Raw genomic sequence first — 25,416 nt, forward strand, 5'->3', positions numbered from 1 at the left:
CAACTGTTAGAGGTTAATGGGGCTATATTTTTTCCACTAAGTCTGCTCTAAAGCAAGAACCAGAGCACTTAGTGCCAGAAATCCAGCACAGAGAATAGCAGACACGCCTTTTCCTGCAGCAGTTTTACAAATCACTCTAGTCTACTACCATTCAAATAAATCACCCATTAATAATAGAGCAATAAAGTCCTCTAAAAACAAAACCTGGTGATGGGTGGCATTTGCAGCAATTTAGTAACAACCTTAGTGACTATAACAATATTAATATGAAACAAAATGTGGTGTGTTTTTTTGTAACTGGGTAAAGCAAATCCTGTTAATTTTTGAAGATTATTCAAGTGGGGATTCATGAAACCACAATATATCCAGTTACCTGGGAAAGTATGGTATGATGAAAATGCCAGTTGGAAATTATTTCTGGAATAAAATTTCAGAGGTGGAAACCACACAAAGCATCATCGATGGCTGATGAGATTAAGGGACGTGGCATGACTTTTGTTCCCTGGATAGCCTGTCTTAGAAGCCTTATTAATGGAGTCACTCAAGTTTCTTAATAGCCTCCCTCCATTCTCCTTCCCTCATCCCATCTCCCTCACATCCACAGCCCTCTTCAAGCACCAGATCTGGGGTAGCACTTGGAGAATTGCAGGGCTGGCTTTCATTGCAGTTCTTCAAATGCCCTTTCTAAAAGCCAGCATGCCCTAGTCATCAATTCAGTAACAAATGGACTCATCCAGCAGTGGTAGAGAGGAAAATTAGTGTATTGTAGAATATTTTCTGACCTACTAGAGCACAGAATCTAGATTGACAATGAGATTTTATTGCCAAATGCCGTCACCTTGTGACAGAAATTTGAAAAAGATTAATTTCTCATGGTTTTAACATTTCTTTTCATGCAGTGGGCATAATGATTCTAAGACTGTAGTACTTTATTGTAGTCGACCAGTTATTTAATTATTTGTGCCTTGTTCATATACTACATATAATTTTGATAATAAGCATGATTTTCTCTTAACCACTGCCAAGCACATGTCTATAAATGAGAGGTTCAAGGAATTCAGTCATTGACGAGGTATAATATAGAAAGTATGGTGTTTTGGCTTTCAAAGGACTTAATGTTGCTTTACATCTTCCCTGTGGATTCTGACTTTTTATGGGTTGATCTACTACTATTTTGAAAGCTAATAAATTTCTATTTTTACTCAATGCTCAATAAGGGTTGCTATCTTTATTGCAGCACTCATCTGATAAATATTTACATAACCTGAAATACCAGTAGACTGTACTTTCCTCTAGGGAAGGAACATATTTTGAACATCTCCATGACAGCTATTTGTCTTTCCTCAATGTGTGACTGGTGAATGCATGATTAAGATGTGAAATACAAAGACCTAACTGAAGAAAAGTATGACATCACTTTGTCACACTTCTTCAGGCCACCACATAACTAGGAAACTCAGTCGTTCAATGGATAAATGTTTATTGAGCAACTGCTGTGTGCCTGAGACTCTGCTGTGTCCTTGGTAGATATCACTGAAGAGGGCAGACAAAAATATCTACCTTCAAAGAGACTGTATTCTAGTGGAGGGAGTGGAAGAGACAGGAAGTAAATAAGAATATATATACATATTTATATATATATATACACTCTTAATATATTATTTACACATTATATAATACATTATATGACACATAATACGTATTATGTTATACAATATATTATATTGAACATATACATCATACATCACGTAATAGTATAGAATGCACACCTTATGTACACTATATTACACGTAATGTTCCCCATACACACCCCCACACATTCATATAAATGCACACACTAATATGCACACATACATACAAAAATAAGCAAGATACATATGATACACTATGATAAGTGATACAGAGGAAAGCAGAACAGGTAACAAGAGGGGGTAAAGTGATGTATGGGCAAGGCGTGTGAAAGTTAGCTAGGGTGACCAGTGAGAGCCTACGGAGAAGGTAATTTTTGAGAAATGATCTGAAGGGAGGGAGGGATGACTGGGGTGACCATTTCAGACAGGAAATAGAGGAGAAAAGACTGGGGTGGGAGTGTGTCTGAGATCCTTAAGAAACAGCTCCAAAGCTAGTGGACAAGAGCCAGAGGGAGAGGGGATGGGGTGGGGAGGTAAGGAGGTCCTGTAGGTCTCTGTAAGGAATGTGGGTTCATTTTGGCTGTGATGGGACGGCGCTGAAGTGTTTTGAGCGGAAGAATGATGTGATTCTACGGATATTCCCTCCTGATCCCTCTGGATGAGGTATGGAGATCTCGACTGCAGGGAAACAGGCAGAGACAGGGAGACGGGGTGAGGATGATGCAGTAATACACCTAAGGACATTGGTGGTTTGGAGGTAAAGAGAAGTGGTCGGCTTCTGACACATGCTGGGAGGCACCAGGCTGGCTGGTGTCTGGGGGCAGGGGTGGCGCCAGGCTCTAGGTCCCTAACAGGAAAAGCAATGGCCTTTTTCTGAGACGGGAAAGAGATGCCTATCACACGTGGGCATGAAAATCTTGGGTGGGCAGGTGGATATAACAGTCTGGAAATCTAGAGAGAAGTCTGGGGTCATTAATCAGACATGCCTCTTTCCGCTCTGAGAGTGGATCACACTGAAACTACTTTCCAAATGATGAAAATTATTGGGATGGCTTGCCTTTTCTTTATCTCTCATTTTATTTTATTTATCTCTCATCCCTATTAATAAAGATTAATGGTTTCTTTTTTCCTTTTCCTTAACTTCCACTAATCCCTGTTTATGGAGAAAGGATTGAAAGGAGAGACTTTTCCTGGGCTGAGCCCATTTTTGGCTGACAGGAAGGGAAGAAATTATGCAAGACATAAGATTAACCTTTTTTTTTCCCTCTTAGCACACTGGAATATAAGTAAAAAGAGAATATTACATACTAGTATATTCCATTTGCTCTTAAATTATCTCAAACATAAGAAAACGACGACTATGAATGCAGCAATTTTAGTGACAAGTGGATAATACAGTATGACCCAGCACAGATGGGAAAGTCACTTATTATGGCATATTTTAGAAAGTGGATTAATGAGTCACACCATGTTAAAAAGATAAATCAAGCACTATATCATTAGGACTGCATCTTTAACTCTTTAAAGTCATTAAGGTATCATTTTGCACTGTTGACCAAAAAGTGGAACTACAAAAGTTTTAAAATGTGCCCTTCCAAATAATTATGTCCAAGACAAAAGAAAAACCAGAGAAAAATGGAACTATTGTTATTATAAAAGACAATATTCGATCAATCGCTTTTCATTAACAGGGCTTCACGTATTTTTTAAAGGTAGGAAAAAATTCACGTATTGGAAAAAGGCAATGAAAGAAATGGTCTACAGTCAAAAGTAGAAGAATCTTAGGGTCATTTGTTTCATAATGGTCTGTTGTTTTTTCCCAAGGGTTTATAAGGCAATGCATTATACTTTTCCATTTTTCCACAATGTTTAACTTGGCTTTACATTAAATAATGACTCTGAACCCAGTGTCCCATCCTGCTTGGGTATAAACTGTTTTAACTGCAAATGCTTAATACACCACTGTGCCATCAAGTTATCTGAGTGAGTTACAACAAATCAATATTGAATTTGTAAAGCCATTGGTCTTTAATTTTACATGGGGAGAACAATCTCTAGCTGGAAAATAACCACCAAGGTTTTTGCTTGCCCTTCTCCCTACAGATTTTTATATTTTGGAGTTAGAAGGGCAGTAATGGATTACCTACCCTCCTGACTCTCACACTTAGGTTGCTAACATTGTATTCTGTGGAGGAGAATGTCAAGGAGAAGAGGAAGAAAGTCATCTACAGTTACCACCATTTAAAAAGGGTGGCAATTTAACAATCCTATGTTATTGAGAGGTTCCAATTCCAGAATAAAGAGAAGCCTTCCATCACTCAGTGATGAAAGAAAGATGGGGGGGATGTTGACTGAATTTATTCCAGGTGCCCTTCCTGCTGTATGTTGCCCAATTATGCTTCAATCCTTTAAAGCTTTAAATAGTGAGAAATTTAGAGCATTATGCAGAATTAAAAACCTTAATTATCTTTGGGCTTTCCTGAAAACATCATTAATCAGTAATGAATGAGACTGATGAAAAAACCAAACTTGTAAGTCATTTCATTCTAAGAATTAACGTAGGAAATCACCCTCACTGTATAGATGAGTTGAAATATCTCCACAGCCTTTCACATCACTCCACCCTATGGTTAAGCTGATACATGTTAAGGACTAAAGTGAATTGCTAAGGGTTAACTGGTAACATGAAATCAGGGCAGGACGGAGGAACTGACTGACTTAGTGATTCCAGGGCAAAATTCACAAAGGATTCATCAGATTCCACTGAGAGGAGTAAAAGAGAAAATCTGTAGGGCTTTTGCTCCACAATAATGGATATTTTTCCTTCCTTCATTTATTTAATCAGTAAATACTTGCTAAGTGCTGGCTAGCCTGGGCTATCAGAGGATGAGGAAGTGTGTAATTCAGTGTGGGTGTCAGACAAGAAGCACTTCCCAGAGAACTCAGCTCTCAAGCGGCTCACTGTGGACCAAACGTATAAAATCAAAGCAGATCTAGGGAGAAAATGGGGAGACAGGCTGAGAATAGGCTGGAATCCGGGACTGTGGGATACAGGCACCACCTATCCTTCAAATAGAACAATGAAGAGCTTGTTTTTTTGTTTGTTTGTTTGTTGTTTTTTGCTAATCAACTATACACGGGCTCCTCACCGCTGCGGCCTCTCCCGTTGTGGAGCGCAGGCTCAGCGGCCATGGCCCACGGGCCCAGCCGCTCTGCGGCATGCGGGACCCTCCCGGACTGGGGCAAGAACCCGTGTCCCCTGCATCGGCAGGCGGACTTTCAACCACTGCACAACCAGGGAAGCCCAAGAGCTTGTTTTTAATCTATGTACCAGTTACTGTATATTGGTATAAATTTTTTTAATGTACTAGTCACAAAACCCTGTCTTTCCCCGGTTATAACACACGATACAGGTTCCCTCAATTCAGCGCTGGAATGGCCTCACTGCTGTGACCCTAGCAGCCTTCCGTCACTAAACTACAAGCTCCTTCTGGTGGTCTGTGAAACCCTCACCTCCCCCTGTCCGGGGCCTCCAGCTCTTTCCCAGCACTTCCTAGATTCCCTCCTGATGCTCAGGGGACTGTCAGGAGGACTTAACCAGGCTTGCACCTGAAACTGCAGGAAGGCATGGCTCCTTGCCTGGTCTAGTGCTTTGTTTTTAACCATCTGGATCTTTGGGTAGAGTTTGCCCTCAGTGGTTCACCAAAATCTTGACCGCTTTCCGTCATCTTAAACAGGGTCCGAACAGGAAATTAATGCCACCCTCGAGGAGAGTAATGTACACCAGTATTCCTTACAAAGGGGCTGCTTGTATCCAAGTACACCTAGAGATGCCACCAGGGGTAGTGTAGACACTTGGAACAAGGTAACAGTCAAGCTCTTATCACCCCCTGGGCTGGAAGCAACAGGGGAGAAAATGAGCCCTGAAAGCCAGAGGGAAAGACCATTGTAGGGTCAACCCCTTTGAGAGGAGCTGTGACCTTTGGCCTCTGCACCTTCAAGCACAGCCAGTTTGAGGGGATTTTGCAAGAGTGATAAATACCCAGACCTCACAATCATGCTTCCCTCCAATCGTCTGCTGGGGCTTCTTACTGGCAGAACACAACCCAAAACCACAAGAGGACAGTTGTTTTTTTTAGTTTTCACATATAAGTGATATCATATGATATTTGTCTTTCTCTGTCTGGCTTACTTCACATAGTATGATAACCTCCAGGTCCATCCATGCTGCTGCAAATGGCATTACTTCATTCTTTTTAACAGCCCAGTAATATTCCATTGTATATATAAGTACCACATCTTCTTTATCCATTCACCTGTCAACGGAAATTTAGGTTGCCTCCATGTCTTGGCTATTGTAAACAGTGATGGGGAGGGATAGATTGAGAGTTTGGGATTGACAAATACACACTACTATATTTAAAATAGATAAACAACCAGGACCTACTGTATATCACAGGGAACTCTTCTCAATACTCTGTAATAACCTAAATGGGAAAAGAATTTGAAAAAGAATAGATACATGTATACATATAACTTAATCACTTTGTTGCACACCCGAAACTAACACAACATTGCTAATCAACTATACGCCAATACCAAATAAATTTTTTTTTTAAAAAGAGGACAGTTGCTACTGTCATCCATTCCTGTCAGGTTGTAATTAAATAAGCTCCTCACTGGTGCTTGGTAGCAGACACAGTCTTAGATTAGGGGGTAAAGGGATAATTACACAGCCTTTGCTGTCACATTTCTTACTCTGTGAGGCATCTCAGGAAGAAGGCTCATAAATAAAAAATGTCTATATACAATGAAAACCACCAAAATAGAGATCCACACAAGTGAGGTAGGATGATAGCTAACAGTGGCTGTCAGACCCTACACTAAGCATTTTTTGAGTATTTTGTTATATCCTTTTCCAAACCCTCAGGTGGAGGAACTGAGGTTCAGGGCAGTTACGTACCCTGTGTCAGAGAGGCCTGTATGCTTGAATTTAACCTCGAGAACAGCAGAGGCTGTGGTCTCCAAGAGAAACCCAGCTCTCAGGGTAAACCAGAAATACAGAGACTACAGTTTATTGAATGGCGTGAAAAATAATGAGGCCAATACCAAAGGCACCATATTTAATATAAATACTGAATGTAAATAAATTAGCTAATCTGTGTATAAATGATTTAATAATAGTGTCAGTAACTGACATGTCTGCAGCAAGTGTCACCACATGTATAAAATATATGCATCACCTTCATGTTCCCTCTCACACCCCATCAAAACGGTAAGGGGTTTATCACTTCCTAGGTGAAGGCTGTGTCCTGGGTGAGGCTTCAGGGGCCTGTGTTCTGGGCTCACCTCCTATGAGGAACCAAACTATTTCCTAAGATCTTACAGAACAAGTTCAATGCTCCGGATCTTACCTCCTCCTCCAGCAAGTAAGATCCCAGCCGTTTAGATCCTTGGTTGATCTACTATGAATACAGTCTTTATGTCTCCTGTTTGTGTGTGGAAAGTTCCCACGGGTATGGCTGGCGGAATGCCCACTATATGCTGTATACTACAAGCAGTTTACAAATACCTTGCTTCGTCTACTCAAAAAGAATCATTACCATTTTACTTTTATAAATGATAAAACTTGGACTTGAATATGATAAATACTTTTACAACTATTGAATCCTTGTCTCTCTAGCTTCAAAGCCTATGTCCTTTTCTCTATGAAGCAATTAATTTAGTTTCCTCAGCCACATCTTCTGCATAAATAACATTTTACTATTTATTACATTGCTGATCTTAGAAGGCATTCCTCATTTCCTCTAATGATTAATTTTCAAGTCTAACAAAAAAATAGTTTAATACTATTGGGAGAAAGGGCAGAACACTTTCTAACACCAATGAGTTATGACTCATTTGTCAATTTGTGTTCAGATAAGGACCCAGACACATTCTTTTCATAAAAACAACTCTGGCTGAATGTTCCACTAGCAGATAAATTTGATGTCTACTTGACTGCTATCAGACCTATCAGACCTCATATTGATTTGATGTAAGGGTTCACCTGATATGTAGTTCTATGTTACTGTGGATCATTTCTGCAAGGTTTTTAAACCATAAAATATAAATTTCAAAGTAACTATACATACCACATCCCCCATTCTACTGAACATTCCGAACTAATGAGAACAAAATATTAAAACTTTATTTTAAAAGAATGACCTCCTTTCTTCCTGCCCTCCAGTAGTTTTGTCCTTCATTATTTGTAAGTCCAGTTTAATTTGAACACTACTGCCCATGATTATCCAAAAAGACGTACAATGAAAACAGGAAGTGCATTTACAGGTTGATTTGTGTGTATGTGTGAGACCTAAGGGCCTGAATTGCAGTCAGAGACTGAAGGATCCCCCTTGAATAGACTGTGTGTGTCCTCAAAATTCATATCTTGAAGCCCGGACCTCCAAGGTGATGGTATGTGGAGGTGGGTCCTTTGGGAGGTGATAGGTCATGAGGGTAGAGACCTCATGAATGGGATGAGTTCCCTTATAAGATACCGAAAAGGTGATCTCTCCCTCTCACCACCTTATGAAGATACAGTGAGAAAACAGACTGCTGTCTGTGTTAGGAAGTGAGTCCTCATCAGACACTGAATCGACCAGCACCTTGATCTTGGACTTCCCAGCCTCCTGAACTATGAGAAATAAATTTAAATCACCCAGTCTATATTATCTCAAAATGTCTAAGACACACCTGTGTCTGAAGCCTACATCCTAGGGGTCTGGGTTTGCCTCTCTGTCCTCCCCAAGTGCCAGAGGATAGGGTCATTATACAGAGTCGATGGACTATCATTACACAGGCAATCACTAGGAAGCCATAAAATAGGGATATTAAGAAAGCAGAGGTAGGTTAATCTACAATGTGATTTTTAAATGATCATTATTGCTGTTTGTATTTGCTTTTTAATGTAATATTTGTCATGGATAAAACCTCACACACAAGCCCAATATATCACGCAGATAAAAGCAGAGTTGGTTGAACTGAGGGTGCTCCAAATGACTTCAAGCGTCCCGCATGTACCAACTGCTATTAGTGGCAAACCAAATAAAATACATAGATCCCAACCACTGGGATTCTTCACCAAGAGAGCAGGTCAGCAGGAACACCACAAGAAGATGTCACCAGGAATGAATAGAAAAGGTACCCCAAGAGGCTGAAAATTTTAAAAAGAACATGATGCAGGGGAAAGAACCACCCTGGAAATAAACCCACTTGAGAATCTCAATGGAGCCTTCTAATGTGCAGTGAGCAGGATAGGCAAACCCATAGTGAAACTGTGACAAAATGCAGAGGTTAAGAACACAGGACTGGGGGAACAATAGGAGGAAACAGCTAACCGTGCCTGGAGAAGTCAGGAAAGGGTTCCAATGGTGAGGCTCTAAGACCACCTGGGCTTCTGCATGCAAGGAAGGCGGCAAGGACACTTCTAGCAAAGGCACACATGACACAGTCTACTGGTCCTTTTGTCTAAATTATGGTGAAGGGTGTAAAGGAAGAGATACCAGAAGAGTAGGTGCCAGGGGACACTTTCATTTATCCAACAGCTATTGGCCGGGTGCCTACTATGTGCTGGGCACATCCAGATAGAACCCTATACATGTGGTCTTCATATTCTGGTTTTCTTTGAAGGGATATAGATGTTGCCTGGAACTATTTTATTCTTTAGTCCACGGATGATCAAGAACATTTTAATAGGAAAATAACAAGACAAGACTCCTGTGCCCCGAAGATCAATCTGGTATGTGTGGTATATACTAGAATGGAAAGAGAAACTGGGATCAAAACACCTGAGAGTGGAACAGCCGTTTAACAGAGAAATCGGGAAGGTCCAGTCTCAGTGATTGATGAGGGTAGAGAGCAAAGACGGGTTTGAAATGCATTTAGGAGATAAGATGAATACACAGTGTAGATTCTCTCTCCCGGCAAACACTTTGAAGGTAGGAAAGCAGAACGAGATGAAGTGGGAAAAGCAGTTTATAGAATTACCTCTCCGAAACCGCTCCCTCTAATGGACATATCAATCCTCATACAGAAAGAAAGAGGACTTACAGACGGAGTTTTTATGGCTACTGTCCTTGCTGGGAAGCATCTTGACTCCTCTTGACTTCAATTCAATCGCCTTTTTCACTGGAAGAAACAAAATAAAACCATTATTAGGTACGACTCAGAGAGATATCATAAAATTGTGTTTTATCTTCACAGCATTTCCAGTCATAACTGCTTTCTTACCAACCCCTGGAATATGGGATGCATTCTAAAGGGTGAATGATGCAAAGCAAATGAAGTATAAGAGCCTGTGAATAAGTAATGCAAGTCTATCAACCAGCAAGATCATATCTTATGACAGCAGTGTCAGAAGCTAAAAATAGTATGTGGTAGGATTACCATCTATACCCAAAGCTGCTTACCACCAGTGATGGCAAATTCTACAAATCATTATCATTTCACCAAATGACCCAGCAGACTGCTCTCTCAACTTACGTGCAGTGACTAGAGTTTTCTAAATTTGCTACATACATGAAAAATTTTGAAGAAAAATGAAATTTATTCATTCATTCACTCATCTAGTCATTTAACCACTCAAAGTTTAACAAATATCTATTGATGGGAAGCTAGTAGGAGGAAATGTTCTAAATGTGCATGATTAAATGCTAAGAACACCAGTACTTACAGACCCTCGTAACCTACAGGCAATATAAAAAATGTATGACATTGGTTTCTAAAGTCACAGTTCTCAGGCTTTAAGTTTCTTGAGTTTACTAGGTTCTGCATTAAATGTTTTAAGAAGTTCCACTTTTGTGGTCATTTCTGGGGAAAAAAAGTGGGAAGTCATTTGTGGGAAGAAAATAAATAATAGTTTAATTTAAAATTTTGTATTGAATATTAAAATTATCATATCTTTATTAAAATTAAAATATTTTAATTTAAAGATTTCTGATTTACATATTTACATATGATTTACATATATGGACCTAGAGTAGCATGAAGACCTGGGCTCAAATCTTTGCTCACAACTTGCTAGCTATGTGGCCTGTGTAAGTTACTAATTCAGAGCCTGTTAACTTATCTGCAAAAGGAGTGTGATGGTTACTTTTTATGTCTACTTGACTGGGGTCCAAAGTGACTAGATACCTTGTCAAATGTTTTCCTGGGTGCTTCTGTGAAGGTTGTTTTTGGATGAGATTAAGTTTTAAATCCACAGACTGAGTAGAGCAGACTGCCCCCCCTCCATGTGGGTGGGCCTTATCTAATCAGCTGAAGACTGGAATAGAACATAAAGCTGACACTTTCCTGAGCAGAAGAGAATTCTTCTGGCCTGACCACCTTCATACTGGGTTATAATTTTTTTTCAATTTTATTGCTTTTTTTCCTTCCAATTTTATTGAGATATAATGCACATACAGCACTGCATAAGTTCAAGGTATATGGAACAATGATTTGACTTACATGTATAATCAAATAATTACCACAATATGTTTAGTAAACATCCATCATCTCATATTGATACAAAATAAAAGAAAAAGAACAAATTCTTTCTTGTGATGAGAACTCTTAGGATTTATTTTCTTAACTTTCATATATAACATATAGCAGTGTTAATTATATTTACCAAGTTGTCATTACATCCCTAGCACTTATTTATTTTGTAACTGTAAATTTGTACCTTCTGACTGCCTTCAACTAATTTCCCCTCCCTCCACCCCTCGCCTCCGATAACTGCAAATCTCATCTCTTTTCCTATAAGTTTATTTGTTTTCCTTTGCTTGTTTTTTGAAGTATAACTGACCTAAAACACTATGTCAGTTCCTGGTGTACAACACAGTGATTTGATATTTCTGTACATTTCAAAATGGTCAGCACGATAAGTCTAGTTACCATCTGTCAACGTACAAAGATGCTACATAATTACTGACTATATTCTCCACACTGTACATTTCATCCCTGTGACTCACTTATTTTGTAATTGGAAGTTTGTGCCTCCTAATCTCCCTCACCTATTTCTCTGCCCCGACCCCTCTTTTTTCGCAACCACCAGTTTGTTCTCTGTGTCTTTGACAATGTTTCTGTTTCATTACATTTGTTCGTTTGTTTTGTTTTTTAGATTCACATAAAAGTAAAATCATCCAGTATTTATCTTTGTCTGACTGCCTTCATAGTGGGATACTAATTTTTTTTCCTGCCTTCAGATTCAAACTGAAACACTGGCTTTTCCCGGGTCTTGGTCCTGCCAGCCTTTGAACTAGAACCACACCATTAGCTCTCTGGGTCTCCAGCTTACTGACTCACCCTGAAATCTTGGGACTTCTCAGACTCCATAATTATGAGAGACAACTTCTTATATTTCTTATATAGGATGGTATGATATATACCATCCTATTGGTTCTGGTTCTCAAAACAGCCCTAATACAATGGGCATGCTGATATCAAATGCAGGGAACAGATATGTGTTCCCTGCACTATAATGAATGCACCATTTTTAGGAGCAGACCTGGACATCGTGGGCTCCATACACGACAGTGTTTGTTGCTATTTTTGGATCACTTGCATTCACATGGCTTCCCCAGAGGAGGGACTGTCCTTCCATCGCTGATATTACTGGACATTTGTTCCCTCTCCCTGTCCCTTCCCCTGGTCACTGAATTTTCTGACCCTCTGGGTACCATGTGTCTGTGGCTCTACCTCTCAAGGCCCTCATCCCACTTCCCATCTGGCCTCTTCACGGTGACATTTGTACACTACCTTACATTTAAGGAAGCATCTTCAAACACACGATGGTATTTAACTCTTTCCACAACCCTCTGAAGTAGGTATTATGAAGATCCTTACTCATATTAGGAAATCAAGGTTCACAGATTTGTTGAGAGGACATAGGGAGTAAGATGTGGGATTTGGATTCAAATCTTCCCACTCAGAATCCAACACCCTTCACTGTATTCTGCCCACTTGACAATGGAAGGCATGGAGGTAGAGACTGTAGGATCCCAGCACCTGGAAAGAAGCTGAAAACGCCGAAGAACTCTGTACCTGGAATTCAAATCATCGCAGTGACACCAGGGTTAAACTATTGACTCTGTTATTTCTTTTCTCTCTGCACTAACAAAATAAAAGCTGATTCTCTCCCATTTCCCACCTTCCTCCCAAAAACCAAGCTTTTGAATTCAAGAAAAGAAGCAATTTCCTCACATTGGTATTGACAATTCCTTTCCTTGTCAAAGGAGGCACTGAAGAAAACCTCCCCAAAGGAGGTTATTATAGGAAGTTGCTTCAGAAGTAAGGGGAGGCGCTGGCATTTGAGCAGGTTCAGGAGCAGGTGGGGAGATGGTGGCTTTCAGCAGTGCTGAGATGCATGACAACTACAGGTAAGCCATGGATGCAGGGCATCTGATGTTTGGAAACTGGTCACAAGGCATTGAGGGTGAGGCAGGGGCCATCTCTGATGGGGCCTGTGGTCAAGCTGAGGGATGGCCTCTCGATGGATGTCCAGGAGAAGAGGACCAAGGAGCACTCCTGTGATGGGGAGCATCCTGAGAGGACGTCTTGGGGTACTATGGAATGAGAAGTGTGTGTGGTGGGGTGCTGCAGCATGGTGTAGAAAATGGCAGGACCCAGACAGTGACAGACGCCGATGTTCACCAGTGGACTGAGAAGAAGACTCGGGGTCAGATATGATTAGAGAGAGGTACTGATCTTTGCTACGGAGCCATTTCATAACCATTGCACCAACAAAATGGCAAGCTGGTACTATTTCTACCCCGCCCCATCCCTCATCTGCTGCATCTGTCCTTGAACGTGGAAATCTCTCTGCCCAGCCCTGAGGGGAGGGAAGGAGGAGGACTCTGGATGGAGGACAGGAGGGACTTCAGGGAGGTGATGAGGGGAAAGACCCTTTGAGGAGGGTCCCTTCCTTTTCTTCACAACATTGCCAAGAACCAGGGCTGTCCAGAAAGAGGATGTGTTAACTTGAAACAAGTTAGAACTCAGAGGAGGGGAGAATCCACAGCAGTACAGCACCATCGTACTGAAAAAAAAAAAAAAGTTCCCTGGTGGATGTTAGCTTCACTCAGCTACGTACAACTACTTTCTGTCCTTTCCAGGGAGAATGTCCTTCCCCTCTCTGTCCATGACTGACCCCTAATTAAGCTCAGCCTGCTCCTTGGACCCTCCCAGCTCCCTGCCCCGGTCCCAGCAGCAAGAAGTCAGAGTCCACTGCGATCCTCCACACACATCAGACTTCTCTCAGGAAACCCAATCCTACCATCTACCTCTGGTGTCCTTGGAAATTCCTATACCAGATGATGGGATTCAATGTCTAACACCATAGTTTACCCATAATGGGGAGCTCAGAAAATTCCAAATAAACCAATAAAATGCAAAATTGTTTCAAACAAACTTAATTTACTAAATACAGGGACGGAAGCCATTGAGAAGCCTCACAAACCACAGCGGAAACTGTTTCACATATATACACCAACTACTGACAAATTGAAGAAATCAGGGTTTGGAATTTAAAACATAAGCTCTTTTTTTGGACTTTTTTTTTTTTTTTTTTTTTGGTTGGGGGTAGGAGGTTATTTATTTCTGCTGTGTTGGGTCTTCATTTCTGTGCGAGGGCTTTCTCTAGTTGTGGCAAGCGGGGGCCACTCACTACCGTGGCCTCTCTTGCTGCGGAGCACAGGCTCCAGACACGCAGGCTCAGCAGTTGTGGCTCACGGCCCAGTCGCTCCACGGCATGTGGGATCCTCCCAGACCAGGGCTCGAACCCGTGTCTCCCGCATCAGCAGGCAGACTCTCAACCACTGCGCCACCAGGGAAGCCCTGGACTTATTATTAACTCAGAGGATTATCGTGATTTTATTAATACTTCTCCAGGCTAAAAAAATTCCCTCTAAGTGGCACGTGAAAAGAATATTCACAATCATTGATAGCAATAATAGTGAAATCCTTGGAAATCCTTTGAGTTGCGAGAGCTTACTATACAGGTGCATGCACACACACACATATATACACTTTCACATTTATTTTATATTTTATTTATATGTTATGTATTTTTACATATTATACACTATATATAATATGTTATATATTAAATATTTTACATATCATATATATTATTGTATACTTAAATATTTTACATTTATTATATATAAAACAATATGTAAAATATTTATGTATATAACATACATAATTTATTGAGCTTTCTTATTGTTAGAGATGTTCTTGTTATCTAATTTAATTTGTCTTATAATTATTTAATCAATAGCTTTCTATTAAATTTGGCAAGCAATTACAGTCCATAAGCTATTAATCTTTTGTATTTATCAATACATTGTCTTTTTATATTGTCACCTTAGCAGATATGATAATTCAAACTCCATTATATATGTTACCTTATTCTTGAATTAGGAAAACAAAATATTTCAGAAAAATATATTTTTGGTTCATGTGTTGTTTGGAAAATTTTTTGTTTTCCTTTATTATTGGGGGAAAAAAAATCTAAACTTCTGGATTATCTCAGAGATTTTTTGTTAATCTTTTTCATTTTGAAGAGAAAAATAAATGATTTGAAAATAATATATTTTGAGGAATCCCAGTAGTTTGCATTCTTTCACTTACTGTAAAGCTTACTTTTTTTCTAAGCATTTACACCATAATGTTTTAGAAATACTTTCAAAATATTAATTTGCTTCATTAATAGATCCAATTATAGCAACTCTTACTTAAATCGTTTAACATTTCATTAGATTTTATGTGTTTTATATTGACGAAGAGTCATCAAAATTCATATCACTTTATATTTTTAACACATATTTAAATTTTTTTTCAAACTATATCAAAGTATTTCTAAGAATCCCTAAGAATCACTAAATATCTCAGTATGGACCCACTTTCCTATTCTCTGTTAATTATATAAGCGCATAGCTCATGTTGATGCTGATAAAAATCAGTTTAATCATATGACCTTATATGGTTGTTATCGTGGATGATGGAGCCATTCCCATCTAAAACCAGAGCCTCCACCTCTGTCTGCACTGGCGCTCATCACCTCAATAACATGATGCCATCATTTTCCTCCTTCCTCACAATCATTTTTTCTTTTCTGCTTGATCAATCCCATTATTATACAAACATGTTTCACTTCCCATCTTTAAGAACCGAGACAAAGCAAACAAGCAAAAAGGCAAGCATGCGAGCAGCGAACAAATAGAACTCTTTCCTGCCCATACTCCCCACAGCTGCCTGGCCCTTTCCTCTCCTCTCCTGGGAGCAGGGAGAGGAAATTCCTCCAGTGAATCATTTTCTCTGATCTCTTCCCATTCTCTCCTGAACCTGAAAACAGCCCTATCAAGGTGAGCTGTCACCTCCCTGTTGCTAGATCTTGTGGTCAGTTCTCCAGTTCCTCTGTCTGTGATGTGAGGTCCCCTCCCCCCATGTCCAGACCCCACACGCTCCAGTTCTCCTCTGATTCAATGGTCACTCCTTGTTCGTAAGTCTGAGCATCGCCCTGTGATGCTTTGGTATTTATCGCCATATTTTTAAACTTTCCATGTACTCCCTTGACCAACATTCAATAGAAGTATTATAATCATCTAATAAATTATCATTAATATTACAGTATTATTAATGAGTCATAATTTTTTAAATTACTATGTATTTGACACTCTGCAAGGTGCTTTATATACATCCTGTTTCATTCCACCGCAAAGTTATAAGATTTATGGTGTTTATTATGGAGAAAAAATGAGCTATAAAGAGGTTAAATAATTTATCCTAGATTACAGGGCTTAAGGTGGAAGAGCTGTCCTGGAGCTGGGGGTCTGATTCTAGAACCTGATCGCTTTACCAGGAGGAGATGCTGTCTCCTTTATAAATGATACCACTTGTTTTAAAATTTTCTTGTTGTAAACAGTTTGTTATTGCATTATACAATGTAATACTTACGTAACTATATTATTAGTAAACATGTCTTATCATACCACATTTTTAAAAATCAGAATTTAATTGACTCTTCAAACCATTATCTAACAAATCGTTGAATGAACGTGTAGGTTAGCTGCTTAAACATGGGTTAAATATTTATTAATATTCATCCTGTTATAACAAAAAATATGTACTGAGTCACATACCATTGAGTGTGTTTTCCTTTTCTATTGAATTCTTTTATCATGATTGTAGCAGTATATGGACATTGTAGAAAACTTGGGAAAACCTAAAAATTATCAAGAAAAAACTAAGAATAACTGACTGAATAAACCCATCACCTAGAGATGACTGCTGTTATCATCATTTTTTATGTATTTATTTACAACACTATGTATATTGCACATGTAAGTTAATAGGACATTTTGGTAAAGACACATATTTACAGAATAAAAATAAGACTGTAATGTGTTTTGATTCTGCTTCTATGACTGTTTTGAGCATTTTTGCTTATTACATATTTCTCATTAGATAGTGTGTGTATGCATATATACATATATATCTTCCCCCCCCCCAGGCTTGAGGGATCTTAGTTCCCCAACCAGGGATTGAACCCAGGTCCCGGCAGTGAAAGTGCCATGTCCTAACCACTGGACCACCAGGGAATTCCCAATTTTTAATCAGATATTGAGGTCACTGAATACTTTTGAAAAACATTTTTAGTGGATTGGTCACAATATATTTAATCCCTTTACTCTTAGATATTAGCCTTTTTCTTACTTCTTGCAGTTGTATATGATACCAAACAGCTTCCAACACATCATTAAACTCTGATGTTTCATGGAAAAAAAAGGGCCAGAGTTAGGATTCTTTGCTCAAGGCCTTAACACATAGTGCTAAACTGATTTTTAGGAAACTGTACCCATTCCCCTCACCAGCTGAATATAAGAATATCTTGACTGTATCGCCTTTGCCAACGCTGTTTTATGTTTTTAATTTAAAAAAAATTTTTGAAGTATAGTTGACTTACAGTGTTGTGTTAGTTTCTGGTGTATAGCAAAGAGATTCAGAGAGAGAGAGAGAGAGAGAGAGAGAGAGAGAGAGAGAGAGAGAGAGAGAGAATATAAGACGTATACATGTTCTTTTCCAGATTCTTTTCCCTTACAAGTTATTACAAAATACTGAGTAGAGTTCCCTGTGCTGTACAGTAAGTAGGTCCTTGTTGGCTATCAATTTTATACAGCATGTAAAAGAGAACAGTTACCAATTTGATAACTGAAAAATGCCACCTCACTTTTATCCGCATTTCAAACAAGTAAGGTGCTTATTCCCTCGTTCTGTGAGATAAACTCTCCTATAACATATTGTCTCGTGGCCTACATAGCCGTCCCTCCTTATGCAGCGGGGACACGGCTGTTCGGACGCCCCCAGGGGCTGCCCGAAGCCGCAGAGGGGAGCGGACGCAGAAATTCCGCGTTTTCTCCTGCGCACGCGCCTGGGGACCGAGGTTAAACCCTAAATTGGGCCGAGTCAGAGACAGCGCCAGCAGCTCATCACACACACGAGAACTAGAACCACCGGCCGCGCTAACAGTCGTGCGCCTGCGGCCTCTCTCGCCCTCACACTAGCTGACTCGACGGACTGAATGCCTTGCCCGTCGTGACTACGCACCGGTCACGCGCTGTGGCGTAACTTCGGCACTTGGAGGTGTGACAGCCAAACCAGCGCGCGCTTCTTTTTCCTCCGTCACAATGTCTCCGGCAGAACGCTCTTACCTGAGCTCCTAGCCACCTCAGCAGGTGAGTCTTTTTCTTCTCATTCGACAACTTTCCCTGAAAGGAAGCGCCTCCCGGCTTCCCTTGGGCACATTCCAGCGGCCAGCGTCACTCCTCCTGGGCTTTGGGGTCGTCCTTCAGTAAAACGAGGGTCACGCGGTACCGCGGCAGCCCGTCTGACAAACCAGCGGCGGGACGGCCCGGCCAGCTGCACTACAGGACGAGTCTCGCCCACAGCGCGAACCAGCTGACCTCGCGAGATTTCCTCACGCGACTCCGACCAGCGTGAAATTTACAATTCTCAACTGTTGACTTCTGGCGTTTTTGCGCTTAGTGTTTTGGCACCGATGTTGCCCTCCGGCCTCTGAAACCGAGGGCCAGGGGTGGGGAGCACTGCTGTACATTATTTTATGAGGTTTAATTGTTACTGCAAAAAACCTTTTTTTAAATCTAGAAATAATTGTTTTCTTGCCTTTGCTAGGTTACTCTGCCAGCAGCTCCCTTGTAGGCTTAGCCTCGCTCAGGAATTCCTACATTTTTCATCAGGTTATCGGATGTCCTGGAACGTGGACCCTTGAGAAAAACTGACAACCGAGTTTTAGTAAGTAGATTATCAAATTTCCTTTTGATTCTTAAATCATCCAGTGGCCCTTCTTTGGTTGAGAAAACCGTCCTCTTTTCAAGCTTGGGGTTAAAAGGGATCTTTTGCATCTGAAATGTCACGGATATGTATTTATTATGCTTCACAGTATTAACAGTTTTGTTGTTGATAACTCCCTGTTCCTGGCTATCAGAATGTTTTCGTCTGATGTCACTTAACAGCACTATCGAATTGAAGGAGAAAACTTCCATGCGTGGAGTTATGATTAACACATGGATACCCATGTCTGAGTAGTCTGAAGGGTTAGTGTGGGACACCCGCACACCCTTGGCTATTGCATTCTTTGCTAATTTAATGGGTAATTACAGTAACAGGCTTTATTGGAAGGAAGGCAGTTAACTTTCTTTGTCCCCATGTGCTTAAAATATCAGGGACTCCAATGAAACAATATGTTTCCCTGTGATTTAAGTTGTCAGAGTTAAGAACATTCAGAATTTAACGGGGGGACGCGTTGAGATTAAAAGATTTCTTACTTAGCTTTGTAGTGATTCATTGGGTTACTCCACACTCTTTCAGGCACTTTCCTCCAAAATAGGGGGTGGAGGGCACCAAGAGACAAGAGAGGGGAGAAGGGGGGCACCAACTAGAGAAATTGGGGGGAAGGGGGAAGGGGAACAAAGGGGTGAGGTGCCCCCAAAGCAACTTTTCCACTTCACCGTCTCCCCTTTATTGAGGTACAGGAAGTATTAGAGGTTTGTAAACAGAATCATCTCAGATAATCCACACATTCCAATAAAGACTCTGTGTCTTTTTCCCTTAACACACTCTTCTCATCTGTATTTTATGTGTGAAAAGATTTCCTTATGAAGTTTCCAAGTTTTCCCAGTCAGGCTACCAGAATCCATTGACCTTGCAGCCTGGGCAACTGTTTCATAACAAGGTCAGGTTCAGTGGGGGTTGGTCGGGGGGGCGGTCTGTCCAGGAAGCCCAGAGGCCAGAGCTCCAGTCTCACTTCTGAAATTTCCTGAAATCTTGAGCCACAGCCTTGCTTTTTGTCTCATCGATTAATTAAAGGGCTTGAATTTTAAGGCTTCTGATATTCTATTTTCTCATTCTTATTCTAGGCAGATAATGCAGAATAAAGGAAGGTCAGTATTTAATTCAGAGCAGAGTTCCAATCTTCCCTCTATGGCTTATGACAAGGCGGACTTTGAGAGAATTAACTCCAGCGTTTTCTTTTGAAATATAAGGATGACTTGCAGGAGTATCACTACGGATGCACAAGACGCTCCGTGCATAGTGAAAAGTGAGCTTCTGGGCAGGACTGTTAGGGAATGTTGAAGACCATTCACACAGAACACACTCTGGTCCTCGGACTGGACGAACACTATGCATTAAATACATATGGCTGCCAGTTCTTCCCCACGCTCCTGCCTTCCTCTGAGTCTCCTTTACCACTCGCACGAAACTCTTCACTTCTGGTCACGAACTCAGTGACAGCAGCGGGGTGTCCTAGGATTTAACTCATTTCTGACACTATCTACCTGGAGACAGTGTCAGATCCCACAGGTCAAGGGTTCAGTCCTGCAGGACTGCCACAAACACACACACACACACACACACACACACATACATTTCACATGCCAGTCCCAAGTCCAGGTTGTCACCGGTGCTCCTGAACGAACAGCTATAGATCAGAGGTTCCAAGGACCCCCTCCTCGGGTTTGATTAATTTGCTAGAGTGTCTCACAGAACTCAGGGAAACACCTACTTGCGTTACCAGTTAATTAAAGAATATGATAAAGGATACAGATGAACAGTCAGATAAAGAGATACACAGGGTGAGGTCTGGGAGGGTCTCGAGCACAAGACCTCTGTACCTGTGGACTTGGGGTCACCCTCCCAGCGTGGATATGTTTGCTAAGCCTCTGAACCCCGTACTACTGAGATTTTATGGAGGCTTCATCTTGTAGGCATGATGGACACTTAACTCCTTTTCCAGCCCCCTCCCCTCTCTGGAGGACATGGAGTAGGGCTGAAAATTTCGAGCCTTTAATCACAGCTTGGTCTTGGTGAAGAAGTTGTTAACTCCCTGAGTACCGTCCCCGAGGAATTAGGACCATGTCCTATCACCTTAATTTCCAACAGAGAAATTGGCATGTGCCTATCATCAGTAAGCCAATAGCAAGTAAATCCATAAACCAACGAAATAACCTAGTAGAGACAGCAATTATTTCTAGATTAATAAAAATATTGTGGTAACAATTAAACTCCCTATAAATTATATACAAACCATGAGACAATAATAGTCAGATTTACCTCAAAGAATAAATGAATAAAGACATGATTTTAAGTGCGAATAAAAATGAGATAGTATTTTTCAACTTCCAAGTTAAAAAACATTTTCTTTTATATGCTAAAATTCAATGTTGGAAAGGTGATATAGTCAAGCTATTCTCACATAGGAGGGCTGAGGGGAAATGGTACAGCTTTCCTAAAAATCAAGAACCTTGATCAAAGAATCTTATCTCTAGCCTTTTATAGACAAAAAGTGAGGGGCGAGGAAAGGAGGGAAGTTACTGGAACATCACTTCAACAACCACCTCTGCCTCTTCTATTCATGAGGTTGGTAGAAGCCTTCATTAGGATTAACTCGATTAAAACATTTGCATAAGGAATACAAGCTCCAATGTAATACATGTGTCCTGTAAGCCGCGGTGAGGACCTGTTGACAGTAAATCCCAGGACAGCCATTGCTTTTCTGCCACCATAAACCTTTCAATGCCTCTGACCCGCCTGACACTCTCCAGCAGGGGCGGCACTTCACGGTGGGAGAGAGCTCATATCTCCATGGCCCACATCTTTATTCTTTCACGCGAAGAATAAAAGCATATTTCTCGTCCATGACCCCTGGGGAAGCTCAAATGATATCCAGTGGCAGGCATGTAAACTGAGCCCCGGGAGACTGATTTCAGGGGGCAGATTTGTAAAGCCTTCAGACCCTGACCCCGTTCAAAGCAGCCCTACAAGGTGGGAGGCTCTGACTGCACCTTTGAACGACAGAGGACTGGGCTGCACTAAAAACATTGATTTCTTTCCCTGGCTCTGCGCGATTCTGGAACAAACGCTGTTTCATTGGTGAAACTCCTGAGTCCAATCATTTTTCTTGCTCTGTAAGCAGCACTGCCCCCAAGATGTGGGATGCACGGGCTTGTACTTGGGTGTGTGCTCCTGTGGGTGTAGGATTGTAGATTTTCGGCAGTGAGGACCAATAGGAACTTCTGTAGGTCAGCTTTTCCTAATCAGTCCTGTCAGACGATTCACCAGGTTTATACCATCAACACCAAAAAGTTAACTGGCCCACCGGGAAACTGAGTTCATCATTTTCCCTTCAGCTGCTGATAACAAGACAACTTATGGCACTCTAACGCGTGGAAGGAGAGAGAAAGATATTTTTCAATTGTTTTGTTTCTGAATTGGAAAGGTATTTTCGGTTGAAAAGTATTTGCTCCTTCCCCACTTTTACTTCAATTATTATGACTTTGTAAGTACTATTATTTTGATACTTTCCCCATTGCTTTTGGAAAAGCCTCATTAATTTCATTAAATGGTATATTAAATCAAACTTAGTGTGCTGAAAAAAAGGGACAAAATGTAAGTTCTTTACATGGGAATAATAAAATTTCTCTCTGAATGAATTGTCGTAAGCCACTTTTGAGAAATTAATTACTGGGCATTTTCCAAGAGATGCTGGATGAAGGAAATAGGGAATGAAGAGCCGTTCAGTGGCTGACGATTTCTGATAGAAAACACTGATAAACCTAAATATCACAGAGACTTATCACACCTTCCTCTTTCCTCCTCTCCTCCCGTCACCAAAACCCCTACAAAGCCGGTACAAAGGGAGCGGATTTAGTGTATGTTTTGCATGTAGGGATGTGTCAGAAACTTAAACAGTTATTGTAAGAGATGAAAATGCAGATATCTTCAGCTTTGGGAGGCAGACATTTGAAGGCAAAAACATATAAATATAATGACATCGAACTTCCATAAAAGTTAAAATGAACTTGAAAGTGACTTTAATAGTTTGAAGCCTCAAAGCTAAGGAATCAACAAATTGATTAACCTACTAATCTTGACTAAACATAAGACAGTGTTTGCCTTGACCTAAAACAGATCTGAAAGCATTCTCTCATGAAGAGAATCTGCTCTCTTATCTTTGAACTTTGATCTAGAAATCTTACCTGTTGCCAATATTCCCAATATATCCCCATTGATAACTCACCTTAGAAAAGGACACAGTGGGAAAAGTCCCCATTAGTAGAACTATTCAGTCCAGGCATGAAATGCGTGTGTTATAACATAGTGTTCTGTAAATTGCTCTGAAATAGCTTTTTTCTGGATTCTAAATTATGAACTGAAGTTCTTTTAGGTTAGGTGTTCTAATTAGACCATCATGCGTATACTGAGATATGGCGGTCTAGAGAGAATGAGATTGTGTAGGGAAGTCAGTCATGGTTTTGGGTGTGCTGAGTTTGATATGCCTATTATTAGACTTGGAGCTAAGAATTTGGCTACATGAGACTGAGCAGGGGAAAGACTCAGGCTAGAGACATGCATTGGGGAATCCTCAGCCTACAGATGCAGCTGAAAAGCTGGAAATGGACGAGATCAACTTCCCTAGCAGTTCTCCAAGAGTACCGCATATGCCCGGGGACCCCAAAACTGTCTGGGGGCCCTATTAGGCCGAAACTGTTTTCACATTCATACCAAGATATTTTTGCTTGTTTCACTCTGTAAAAAACCTGCTGGAGCCTCAGCATGAATCAAGGCAGGGGCACCAACAGGACCTCAGTCATTGTATTACTCATGGTGCTTAAGTGAAGAATGCCAAGGAAGAAGTGATGAAAATAATCAATTTTATGAAGTCTAATCCCTTTAGTGCTGGCTTTTTAATGTTTTGCTTATGAAATGGGAAGTAACTTTTACCGTACTTCTGCTGCATAGCAAAGAATGATGCTGGTCTTGAGAAGTGCTTGTGCAATTCTTTGACTTCCGAGATGAACCAGCTGCTCTTTCATGGAGCACCATTTTTACTTAAAAAGAAGACTAACAGTCATGATGGGTGTACTTGTTTTTTATTGCTGCCTAAAAAATTAGAGTTGACTCTCTGTATCTGCAGGTTCTACATCCTTGAATTCAAGCAACGACAGAAAATATATTTTTTTTAATTTCCATAAAGTTCCAAAAAGCACAACTTGAATTTGTGATGTGCTGGCAACTATTTTCATAGCATTTACGTTGCATTAAGTATCATAAGCAATCTAGAGATGATTTTAAGTATACGAGAAGATGTGCATCGGTTATATGCAAATACTAAGCCATTTTATAAAAGGGACTTGAGCATCCAGAGATTTTGGTATCTGAGGGGGTCCTGAATCAATACCCCACAGATACCTAGGGACAACTGTACCACCAACAGTACTTAAAACAGTGAGAATGTATTGTCTCATGATTGTCTAGGTCAGAAATCCAGGTACAGCTCAACTGGGTTCTGTGGCCTGGGTCTAACATGTAAGGAGTTGGCCAAGCTGACTTCTCATCTGGGGGACCTGGATACAATCTTCGCCCAGGTTCAGTCAGGTTGTTGGTGGTTGGACTGAGGCCTGCATCTTCTTGCCGGCTGTTGACCTGGGGTTGCTCTCAGTTCCTGGAGTCCACCCACCCTTCCCTGCCATGTAGTCCCATCCATCTTCAATGAAATGGAGAATCTCCCTCATGCTGAGTCTCTCACACACAGACTCTCTCTTCCAAGGAGAGCTCCTAGGCAGGGCTCACTGGATTAGGTCCGGGCCACTGAAGACAGTGTCCTTTTCTTAAAGTCAACTGTACCATATAATGTAGCCAAATCACAGGAGGGACATCTCGTCATATCACTCAAAGGAGGAACACCAGACAAGGTCAAGGGTCGGTGGGATCATCTTAGAATTCTGCTTATCATCTTCAGATATTCAGGTTTTCACATTTAGGTACAGTATTTGCTGTTACTTACCTGAAAATAGTCAGCTATTTCCGGAAAAGTAATTGGATGATATTTTTTCTGATGATGACATTTGAGTGTTTAAGCAAATATCAGGATTATGGAAAACTAGCATGTCTGCCTCTGTGATTTTTACAACCTCCTAATACTTCAAGACTTTTCTGAGCACGGAGGTAGTGATATTAACAAATGTGATATTTTAAAGATACCATACAATATCTATTTTTAGATATTGACACCAACCATATGGAAAATCTAAATAACTCAGTGACCCAACAATTTTAAAATGACTCGCGCACGATGTCACGCAACAATGCAACGGTATTGTCGTGGAATATAATGCACCTGTTCCCTGGGGCGAGAGCTCCAAATCACTCAGCAAAACCTCTAATCCAAGATCTGGTAATA

General features: G+C 40.7%; 1 protein-coding gene across 1 annotated transcript in view; it reads right to left on the reverse strand.

Moving 5' to 3' along the window:
- Positions 1-25,416, reverse strand: part of CSMD1 (CUB and Sushi multiple domains 1) — a 1,741,289-nt gene that overhangs the window by 562,995 nt on the left and 1,152,878 nt on the right. Inside the window, exon 7 of the mRNA XM_060001344.1 lies at positions 9,723-9,800. Coding sequence (XP_059857327.1) covers positions 9,723-9,800 — 78 coding nt within the window. The remainder of the gene's footprint in view (positions 1-9,722; positions 9,801-25,416) is intronic.

The sequence above is a fragment of the Delphinus delphis genome, chromosome 21 (assembly GCF_949987515.2).
Source record: "Delphinus delphis chromosome 21, mDelDel1.2, whole genome shotgun sequence".
Lineage (NCBI taxonomy): Eukaryota > Metazoa > Chordata > Mammalia > Artiodactyla > Delphinidae > Delphinus > Delphinus delphis.